At 30.2% G+C, this 12,289-nt stretch overlaps 1 protein-coding gene across 1 annotated transcript; it reads right to left on the reverse strand.

The window, feature by feature from the left end:
• Positions 1–547: 547 nt before the first annotated feature.
• LOC111026342 (craniofacial development protein 2-like) lies at positions 548–1,015 on the reverse strand. The gene has a single exon (XM_022304398.1). The coding sequence runs from the start codon at positions 1,013–1,015 to the stop codon at positions 548–550; it is 468 nt and encodes a 155-aa protein (XP_022160090.1).
• Positions 1,016–12,289: the final 11,274 nt, after the last annotated feature.

The raw sequence follows: 12,289 nt of genomic DNA on the forward strand, positions 1-12,289 counted from the left end.
GGTTGTTGGCGAATGGTGAGTGGACTGAGTGGAAGCCGAAGTGGTGGTTTATTCTTATTAGTTATTGGTATTTTTAAACTATTATAAATTATAATTTATAATACCAATATTCCCACTTCCCAGTACTATCGTCTATCAGGTTATTCTTAGACCTTCGACTTGAATTATTTAATATTATTATATAATAAGCTAAGCTTATCTATTATCGTCTGTCGACGATCAACGATACAATTATTATTAATTTCTTAAAATAGGTGCACATTAGCCACGAATGACAATAATAATACTAGGTACCTAAATATATAAGTATAATTAATTTATTATATAATATATTATACAATTTTAAAAATAATATCAGAAAACATAATGTTCGTATATTTTTCAGATTACGTCTCGTGAACAATCTAGATAAATTAATTTAGATGACGAAGTTTTCTATCTTAGATGACTGGTAGATACCAATTGTGTAATTTATATAAATAAGATAAAAGATACGATTGTTTTATCTGGATGAGGTATCTAGATAAATTTATCTAACTAAATTTAGCTATTGCACAACACTGCTACTTAAGACCATTTCATTTGTCATGCAGAAATGAATTTGACGAGTTCCATTGTCGTTGCTTGTGTCATGGAGACTATCTCTGCCAATCGTTGGTCTATATACCTCCTCCTTGCCTATTTTCGCATTGAAATCCCCAAGAAATATTTTAACAAAATAATTAGATGTTATATCGCATATACTGTCAAGATCTTCATAAAAATCTTCTTTGATATCATCTCTCTTGTCTTCAGTTGGTGCGTAACAATTTATAATTATAAGATCAAATATGCGTCCAGTTATCCGTATGTAGCACATACGCTCATTGAGTGCCTTTAAATCTTTAACATATGGTAATATATTATTCTCACTTATTACAAATCCTACTCCGTTTTCGAAGTTTCCATCCCTATTTTCACTATAAAAATTAGTTTTGTCATCCTTTTTGAGACTTCCTTCTCCAGGCCACCTCATTTCTTGTAGGGCTAATATAGAAATATTATAATTTTTAATGGCGTTCAGCATACACTGTAACGCCCCAGTTTTATTAACCAGATATCCAGACCAGACTCCCTAACCAATTAAGGTCAGGGTATCAAAATTAACGATCATAATATCAGACTACAAAATATATGTATACGATTAGAACAGAACCCTGGGTATAATTTAACCGAATTTATCAACGCTATTGCTTCAAATTTGAAATTGTAAGCATTCTTACAGTAATTATATTTCCCTGTGTTTCAACAAAAACATTTTTTATTTTTTATGAAAATTGATTTTTATGAGAAATAACTTTTATCATATATGATTTTTATGACACATAATATTATGATATCTGACCTTATGACACATGACTTTCTAACACTCGACCTAGATTCCAATAATTGTAAATGTAATAAATGATCGTGAATCTCTTGAAAAAATTGTCATTAACTTTCAGACCGTCCTTATTAATACTTATATGCCATTAGTTTTATTTCTTGAAAATATTAAAAATATTTGATTTTCAAAATTAAGAAAATAAATGTTTTATTGAATTATTAAAACAGATAAATAATTTTACTATGAATAAATAAAAAATAAAAACAATTCAAATAAAGGATAAACAAAATCAATAGTTTTAAATTTAATAGTGCAAAATTAGTCACATACGTTTTCATTTTTAAAGGAAGTAAATATGAATATCAAAACAAATTTTTAAATTACAGTTTATAATCTGAGCCAGGGCCGGGCCGAGAGCCTGGCAAGGTGGGCGCTTGCCAGGGGCGCAAAATATCGAGTAGAAATGGGGGCCCAAAATTTGATATCATCAAATTAGAATTTTAAAATCCAAACCAAAATATTTTAATGTGTTAATATCTATAGATATGTTGGTTGCGAGTTTGCGACCTGATTAATACTGCGATAATTGTGTTGTAAATATAAATTTATATTTTTATGATTAAACAACACATTTATTATTGAAAAAAAAATAGTTTTAATTTACGACGATCGACGATAACTGTTACCGAATGATATCGTATAAGGAATATAGTTTATTTGTAATAATGTATATATTTCTACATATTGTATTGAAATCAGTAAGAAATATTAATACGTTTCCCGACAATAATAAAAATAGAACAACTATGATAATATTATGTGTATCTATGTGAAATGGTAATCAGTTTTAAATTGACCAAACTAATATTATTAAAGACTAAAATAAACTTTACACAACAATACACACACACTGTAACGTAAATAATCTTATTATTATAATACGTATACGATTACGATTATTCTGTTATTTTAATATCGACAGTCGATTGAGCGAGTTATACTAAATCTACGCTCTAAAGCAGTGAAGTCTAAAAAAGAACAAGGTAAATATTTTTAATATCTAATAGGATATATAGAAAATTTAACGATTCTGAATAATTTTTAGCATTAAAAAATTGATCATTTTTCTTGTTAGATTTTATTATTTTATTTTTATTTATGCACAATTGCTCAAATTTGTATACTTTAAATTTAAGAACATAAATAATATAATTACACATTTTATTGATTTATTAGTAAAACAAATATACAAAATTACAAACTAATAGTTGAGTTCTTGAGTTTAAATAGAAAATATAAAACTGACATAGGTAGTATTTAATTATTTAATTTTATTAGTTGAGCTATTGTCGTATTGACTGTTTTTATTATTTTATTATTATTTTAACATTAGGTTACCTATTAAATATGCCCCAAACAAAAAAAAAGCCTTCTGGAGCGTGGTTTGAGAAAAAAAGGCAAGAAAGAGAGAAAAACAATATCAAATCATCAGTAATGTTAAGTAGCTGGATAAATAAAAACACCGAACAAAAAAAAGACAATGCACCGTCAACTAGTTTATTAATTCACAATGTTGAAAAAGACGAACATTTAAATGAAAATTTGAAAAGTATTGAAATTGAAAGTTTAATTGATGACTGTTTTAATTTAACTGAAGATAGTACACAGAATAATGATAATAATGAACCTATAACTAACCAAGAAAATAATGAACTTGACATAAATTTTAATGATCCTGGATGTTGGCCGACTATGACTTCTAGATTTAGAGATTTCATTGTCGAAAGAGGACCATATCTTATGGATCAAAATAATTATTTTACAGTAAATGATGATGGCAGACATTTTGACGGTAAATGGTTTTATAAATTTTTAAATAACGGAGAAAAAGTTCGAAGACAATGGTTATTATACAGTACATCAAAAAATGCCATTTTTTGTTTTGCGTGTCTCCTTTTTTCAAATAATGATATCAGGAAATCTGCGTTTTCTAATAATGGATTTCAAGATTGGAAACATTTAAATACTTCTGTTTCTGAGCATGAGAATAGTAAAAATCACAGACAAAATTTTTTGGACTGGAAGGAGTTAGAAAAGAGATTACGAGACAGTAAAACAATTGACCATGAACTTCAAAATTCTATCAAAAATGAAAAAGAAAAATGGTTTTGTATTCTTAAAGTTATCGTTGACGGAATTTTGTTTTGTGCTAAAAATAATCTGGCATTAAGAGGTTCATCAGACAAAATAGGAGAAACAAATTGTGGTATTTTTTTGAGCCTAATGGAAGTAATAAGTCATTATAACCCAATCTTATTAGCTCACATAAAACATATTACAGATAGTAATAAACCAACTATTAGTTATTTTTCTCATAAAATTCAAAATGAAATAATCTGTATAATGGGTCAACAAGTACGACAAACTATACTTAAACAAATCAAAAAATCAAAATACTTCTCAATTCTTTTCGATTGTACTCCCGATAAATCTCACCAGGAACAAATGTCACAAACAATCAGGTATGTCGACATTTCTAATGGAGAAATTATGATTAAAGAATCATTTATTGATTTTATATGTACTGACGAAAAATCAGGATTAGGGCTTTCTAATGAAATATTAAATACTATAAGAAATAATGGACTTGATATAATGGATTGTAGAGGACAGTGCTATGACAATGGCGCAAATATGACTGGAAATAATAATGGTGTACAATCACATATTTTACGTGTAAATGAACTAGCAACATTTTTACCATGCTCAGCTCATAGCCTAAACCTAGTTGGTGTTCATGCTGCAGAAGTTTCACCCATGATGATAACATTTTTTGGTTTAATTCAAAACATATATTCATTTTTTTCTGGCTCGACAAGTAGATGGGAACTCTTAATGAAAACTATGAAAATTACTTTAAAATCTCATTGTGACACACGTTGGAGTACAAAAAAACAAGCTGTGAATGCTCTAAAATTAAATTTTAAACACGTTTTTGATATATTAAATCTTATGACGACAAACTCGAAAGATTTTAATAAAAACACATCAGCATCTGCTCAACATATTCTAAAACAAATAAATTTTAAGTTTTTATGCCTACTTCATTTTTGGGATTCTATACTAGGGCAGATTGACAAAGTAAATTTATCTTTACAAAATCAAAATCAATCTATTGACGTGGCTACAAAAAGTTTAGAAGGCTTAATTGAATGTATTCAAAATATACGAGACAGTGGTTTTGAAAATGCATTGAATGAAGCTAAAAAAAATGCTCTTTTAATAAAAATACCCACTGATTTTCCAACTACCAGAAAAATAAAACGCAAAATAAATGACTTAGAGTTAAATAAAACAAAAACTAATGAAACAAGTGAAACTATTGTGAAACTACAATGCTATCAATCTTTAGATTCTATTATTACAAGTCTAAAATGGAGATTTGAAAAATTGTCTAATATATCTTCGAATTTTTCATTTTTGTGTGGTCGAAATTTATCGTCTATGGAAATTGATGATATCAAAAAATGGTCAGATGATTTAGCGTTGTTATATAGTGTTGATTTAAATGGTGGTGAGTTATTTACTGAAGTTCAAAGTTTCAAGTTTCAAGCTTCTACATTAATATCATCATTTAAAACTGCAACCTCTTATGACTTTTTAAAATGCATACATCAACATTCTCTACAAGATGTATACCCAAATTTGGAAGTAGCATTAAGAATTTTTTTAACAATGCCCGTTACTACAGCTTCTTGCGAGAGAAGTTTTAGCAAGTTAAAACTTATAAAAAACTATATCCGTTCCACCATGGGTCAAGAACGTCTATCAAATTTAGCTATACTTTCAATTAAACAAGAAATTGCATCTAAGATGGACTACACATCAATTATCGAGGAATTTGCTTCCAAAAAAGCCAGAAAAGTCAATATTTTTTAATTATATACGTTATACTAAATTATACTTAATTTGCAGTATTATTTTATTTTATTTTATTTTACTTTTTTTTTATATAACTCTTGGTTATGTTGTACTGTATTTTATAATTTGTCATAAAGTCATACCAAAGTAGGTAATACAAATATAGATTAATTTTGTTATTATTATTTTTATTATGCATTTGAAACATTCTTAAAATTTTGTTATGTCAACTATTAAAATAATAAACTTGAACTTTAAATTAAACATTAATTATGATTATAGAATATTGATGGATAAATTAACATTTTTTTTTTTTTTTGGAGAGGGGGGGCGCAAATTGTTGCTTTGCCAGAAGCGCCGCTATGGGTCAGCCCGGCCCTGGATAGAAGCATTCATTCTAGCAACCTCTATCGTGGTGGTGGAGTTCTTATAGCAGTTAGGAATAATTTACGCCCTCAGCTCGTCCCTACTGATGTACAAAATGTCGAACAATTATTTGCTCGTATTTCTGTAACAAATGAACTCTCATTAGTGTGGTATACATCCCCCCCCAATGCAAACCTGTCACTTTACGATACCTATACGAAATCTGTGGACCTAACGTGGGAATCATCTAATTGTAATCTAGGTGTATTTTGTGGTGATTTTAACTTACCAGGTACATCCTGGAGTTCCACTAACCAGGATCTCATGTTTAGTGGCACAGTCAATGATAAATCTTCTCTAATTGGTAATCAATTTATCAGTATGGACTTCCTCCAATTGAATTCTATATACAACAGTTCTTGTTCCCTTCTTGATTTGATATTCGCTAATAAAGAAAGTATCTCTGTTGATGTAGCTCCAGTCAGTCTTGTCCCCTGTGACAGCTATCATCCAGCTTTGTCATTTAATTATCAAGTTCCTGTCAGTTTATTTATGCTAGATGATAGTCACTCGTTTCGTGATTTTTACAATGCTGATTTTGACTCTATTGCTAAAGCCTTAGCCGACAATGACTGGTCTACTACTTTTAACACACAGCCTGCTGACTTATCTGCCACAAGGTTACAGGATTCTATTCTCGACACCATTCAACGATTCGTTCCACTTAAATCATTTCGTAGATCAACCTTCCCGTCATGGGTTTCCCCCGTTCTCAAACATCTTCTTTTTAAAAAAAAATCAGCTCATAAAAAATTCAAAAAAACAGGCTCGTTCCATGACTACAACTCGTTCTCCAATCTTCGTTCTCAATGTAAAGCATTATCTAAATCATGTTTAAGGACATATATCAATGTTGCTCAGTCCCGACTTACTTCCAACCCACGTGATTTCTGGTCTTTCATAAATAAGAGAAATAACTCTTCTTCGATTCCTAATCAAGTATACTTGAATGATATCTCTGCTAATGGTCCCGATGTTGCTCAACTTTTTTCTTCTTTCTTCGCCTCTACTTATAAACAACCTTCAGCTGACCCTAACTTAGCTCTAATGAATATTGAAATCCCACAGTTCTCTTTCTTACCTAGCCATTTATCTATTTACATTGAGGACGTATCTGATGCTCTCATGACGTTATCTAATGTCCGTGGGGTGGGCCCTGATGATATTCCAGCTTCTTTACTTTTTAAATGTCGTGAGGTGCTATGTTCCCCGCTCTGCACTATTTTCAACAAGTCTCTCACTGAGGGTATTTTTCCAGCTGTTTGGAAAATTAGTCGTGTTAAACCGATCCTAAAATCTGGTGATCCAACTCTAGTCATGAATTATAGACCAATATCAAATCTTCCCTTCATTTTCAAACTTTTTGAACTGATAGTTCTTAAAAAAATTGAACGTTCTCTGCATTCTACATTGTCTACAGACCAACATGGCTTTTTTGCTGGTCGTTCCACTATAACCAGTCCTCTAGATTTTTCTTGCTTTATCCGTGATGCCTTTAGAGATAGTTCCCAAGTTGACGCTATTTTCACTGACTTTTCAAAAGCATTTGATTCAGTTGATAATAACTCTCTCATCTACACTTTGGATAAACTGGGAATAGGTTTTCCTCTTTTATCATGGATTCGCTCATACCTAGTTTATAGATGGCAATATGTTAAGTTGTTCAATATCTCATCAAGTAAATTTAAGGTTTCTTTTGGCGTTCCGCAAGGTGGACATTTATCTCCATTACTATTTAATATTTTGGTTAATTCAATATTTAGCAATGTCCCGTCGGTCCGTTCACTTCTTTTTGCTGATGATGCTAAGCTGTTCTCCAGGATATCTTCCAGTACAGATTGTGACGTCCTTCAATCATCATTCAATAATTTTATTAACTGGTGTCAGGCTGTCGGCCTTGCCCTAAACTTTGATAAATGTAAAATCATATCATTCTCCAGATCACGGATTCCAGTGGATCACGTATATACTTATAATGACTCACCCCTAACTCGAGTGTCTGAAGTAAAGGATCTAGGTATAATATATACTTCCTCACTTTCCTTCAGACCTCATATTGAATATATCACTTGTAAGGCCTTACGTCTTCTGGAATTCGTTCGCCGCCACACTAAACACTTCAACTCAGCACCTTGCATTATAACCCTTTATTCTGATCTTATTCGTTCAATTCTCGACTATGGGTCAATCATTTGGAATCCTCATCTTAAAACGGAAATAAAACTTATTGAACGAGTCCAGACTAGATTCCTAAGCTATGCAGGCTTCTTATTAAAAATTGAACACCCCCAACATTCATACCAACCTGTCATGGGCGCGCTTAATCTCCCCTCCCTCGAGGACAGGTGACTAATTGCGGATCGTAACTTCCTTTTAAAATTAATCCAGGGTAAAATTGATGCTCCAAGTCTCCTTGAGCGTATTAGCTTTAGAGTTCCTACCACCAATACCAGATCAACCGATTCCTTTCACATCCCAACTTCCCGTTCAAACTTTTTATCTAATGATCTTTTGGTTAGAGCTATGCGCAATTTAAATAATAATAATTTTGATATATGGCCTTAAATTTCGTATTCACCTAATGTGTGTAATTTTCCTATTATAATTATTATTATTATTATTTCTTAGTATATTGTTTAACATTATCATTTATGTATTTTATTCTTATCACTAACGTTAATTTATGTAATATCGTTATTGCTATATGTAAAAAGCCGTTTGGCGTTTATACAAATAAATAAAATAAAATAATAAAATAAAATAATAATCGCAATAGTCGCAAAAATTATAGTATACATAAAGTTAATCGTGCTTTATTCGTGTGTTATATGAAATAGCTTCTAAAAAATTGTCAATTGTCAGAGCCGTTTTAATGTTGTTTGACTTTTTACCGTTATTTTTCTTTTTTTTATTGATTGTATGCATCCTAAATTATACTGCCTTAATTTAGTATCATCTACAGCAACTTCTAATCTAATTTTTTTTATCAATGTCCATATAGATGGATGGTTATGACCTATTAGATTGGAGAATCTATGATTCCATCCCTCAGTCTAGTTACTTGTCCTGTGGTCATCGTTCAATGTTGCGTCGTGGACATTCCAGACACTTGGAAGAAATCTTGGTTGAACTTTTTTAAATTTTATATTATTTGCCGTACAATTTATTCGCTTGAAAGTGCCAGTTACATATGTGGAATCAAAATAATCGACTAAATCTAGGGCAGTATCAGGCATAATAGATTTCAAATATAACATTCCCTGCTCAACATCTGTCAGAGGTAAGAATGCCAAGCCATCTAACATTCCACAGAATTTATTAAAGTTAGAGTCTTCACGGTATAATTGTTCTAGTCCTAAAGATTATACTTTTCTGTGAATTGATTGTGATAAATGATAGAAGCACCCACGTCTGTTAAATATTTTATGCACAGCTTTAATTGCTGCCTTTTCAAAATCTAAGTGGACATATTTTGGATCTAGGTAAAGATTTTTTTCTGCACACTTTTCAATAAATGATTTAAATAATAGTTTATAAGTCTCATATGTTTTTCTTTGTAATAGGCAATAAATTGCAGATGTAAATATACCATATACAACCACTCGGATGACATACAATTGCAAAAATAATTTTGGTGCTAGTGAAAAATTACCATCTAAATACCAAGTACTGGATTTTGATAAATTGTTCATACCTTCTACAGTGCCGAAAATCAAAATCCTTTGTCCAGAAACAACGCCATTGTCAAAAATTAAAAGATTTTCATACTCAGGATGACCTGTAGTGCACCACTCATCTGTTGAACATGAATTTTAAATACAATCGTAATATTAATAAATAATAATTATTAATTTAATTTAGGTACGCACCATCAATGATCAAATTGTCAAGACTAGTTGGTTCAATTGGATTTAATTTTGAACGTTGATTTCTCAAAGGTCTTTTCACATCATCTTCCACTGGCATTTTTGATTTTATGTTACCGTCCAACTTAGCAACTCCTTCTGCATATACTTCTAGTGGCTTAGATAACCACTTTTTGATTGTTCTTTCATTATGCATAGTGCTTTTTCCACATCTATCTTTTCACTATCTCCGAAGTGGTTATGATCTGACTTCAATCAATACAGGGTCTTCTTTTTGAATGTTAGTATATAATTCTTCCATACATTTAAAGGAGGACCTTTTTGAACACCTCTATGTTATTTTAGATTTACCAAAATGCTTTAAAACATACATGTACCCATTGTAACACAACTTCTCACAACCTTTATTTGACGTTATAATCTCCATAACTTGGGTGTAGGACGTGTAGGTACAACAATTACAGCCAACAACCAAGTGTATACTAATGGAATACTACATATTATTATTTTGTTAGTACCTATCTGGATGGATACAAATACCTGTCATTTGTCAATAAATTTCAATTTTATTACCCAACTAATATTTTGACTGGTTTAAGCAAAGTTCAATTTACTTACTTCATTCACTAGTATAAGGGTATCAAAAATATAAATTAAATTAAATGTCAAAATGATTTTCAGTAAATGTGTAATAAAAAATAATTGGTTGTATTGTGATTCCATTCCCCTTGTATAAAACCATTGTAATATAAGATTAAACTTGAACAAATAATAAACACTCATATTATTTTCCAAACTTATATTTATATTATATTAATATAATTATATAATTTCCCAAAGTGCCTTCGCTGGTTGTTTCTTCCCTCAAGATACTATAAACTAGATTAAATAAAAAAATATTATATAATAATTATATTAAATATAGATGTATTAACATTTATTTTTAATTTTAATTTTTTTGGAGGGCTTTTTTTTCTGTGGGTTTTTTTGCCTTGGTGATTTCTTTTCTATGTGTTTATTTTTATGGGTCTATTTGATTCAACGCATACCAATAATTAATTCGATTTAATTTAACAGAAGTATGTGTAGATTATTTTTCACAAATAAATAACACATATCGTTTAATACAATACAACATTCAAAAAATATTACATCTGTTTGCTAAATTAAATATCTAATAACCCACACGAGCAACGTACTGTTCGACCGAGCGGCTGTTTCATTAAAATCCTCACTCATCATATCCATATGTATATATATATATATACATTTTGAATACAATTTATTCAGTCATTTTGAACTGCCGCAGTAATGTCACGATTAATATCGCATATATAAATCATAAACGAATCGATTGCTACGTTAAAACCTAAAGGTATTCGATCATAATTCATAAGCCGTTTAAAACGACATATACATATATATCTAGAAAAACGCGCGACGGCGGCAATTCTTGCGATCAAAGTGTCGGATCCCGCGGACGGCAAACGGAGGGAAACCCGATTCTACCGACCGGGAAAACTCGTGAGAAACGCGACGGGAGCGCGAACGGGAGGCGAAAAGGGAAAATTTCGACGGTTTTGGAAAAAAAAAACCATAACGAGGGAGACCTACAACACACTATGCTGTTATGTGATATTATTATTGAATAATTATTAATTCTCTATTAAGTTTAAATCAATATAAATAAGGCAATAAATCATAAAATTGTGAAAAAATTATAATAAATAAAACATAAAGTATTAATTGATATTCATAGCTATTCTTTTTACACAAGCTGTATATCTACATTGAGGTATACTGTGAGTACTGCTGTAACTAAATTCTACGTTTAAGAAATTCTAAATTCTGTGTCTGTAATAATAACACATACTAATGTCATGTAAATTTCTTTAATTATGATTATTAAATCAAATTAATAAATTTATAACTAACTTATATAAACATAATTAAAACCTATAAGTACTTATAAAACCTACTATATTGTATAATTGGCTTTATGTATTTGAATGTATATTGGTGTGTAGGGGAGACTGGTGAAGCGGATAGCTGGGCAAAGTGAATAATGTTAATAACTTTTTGAATATCGGTGATTAAATATTACCGAGGTTATAAGTTGGCAGCACTGGCCATCGTCGACTCCGGGATAATGATTTGATATCATTACTAGTGTACAATCACTATAAAAACGTTTATCCGAAATTAGTTCGATTTCTTAAAAAAAATACAATGTAAGAATATAAGCTTTTTTAAATAATGTTTGTAAATTAACTTTTTTAAACGTATTTTATTATGTTCATAATTATACTAAGTTTATATAGTTATCAAACACGTGTTCTTAAATGGTGTATACTAAAAAAAAAAAATGTATTTAAGAAAAAATCAATCCGTGCAAAGTGGATATATCCACTTTTCCCACATACTCATATAAATGTTTCAAACACATATAATATTATTTTATTTTATTTAGATGGTGTCTAACTATAAAAGAAAAACAAACCAGGGTAGTTGGTCGCAGGAAAATTTAAATATGGCAATCTATGAATGTAGGAATGGTACAGAGATATCAACTGCTGCATCTTTGTACAATATTCCGTTTACAACATTATACAGACGACTTAAGTCGGGACGAAATGATTAACAACTGGGACGATTTCGACCTATATTTTCAATTACACACGAGAAAGAACTTGTTGAATATTTAAAAGAA

Source organism: Myzus persicae, unplaced genomic scaffold, assembly GCF_001856785.1.
Source record: "Myzus persicae strain clone G006 unplaced genomic scaffold, MPER_G0061.0, whole genome shotgun sequence".
Taxonomy (NCBI): Eukaryota; Metazoa; Arthropoda; class Insecta; order Hemiptera; family Aphididae; genus Myzus; species Myzus persicae.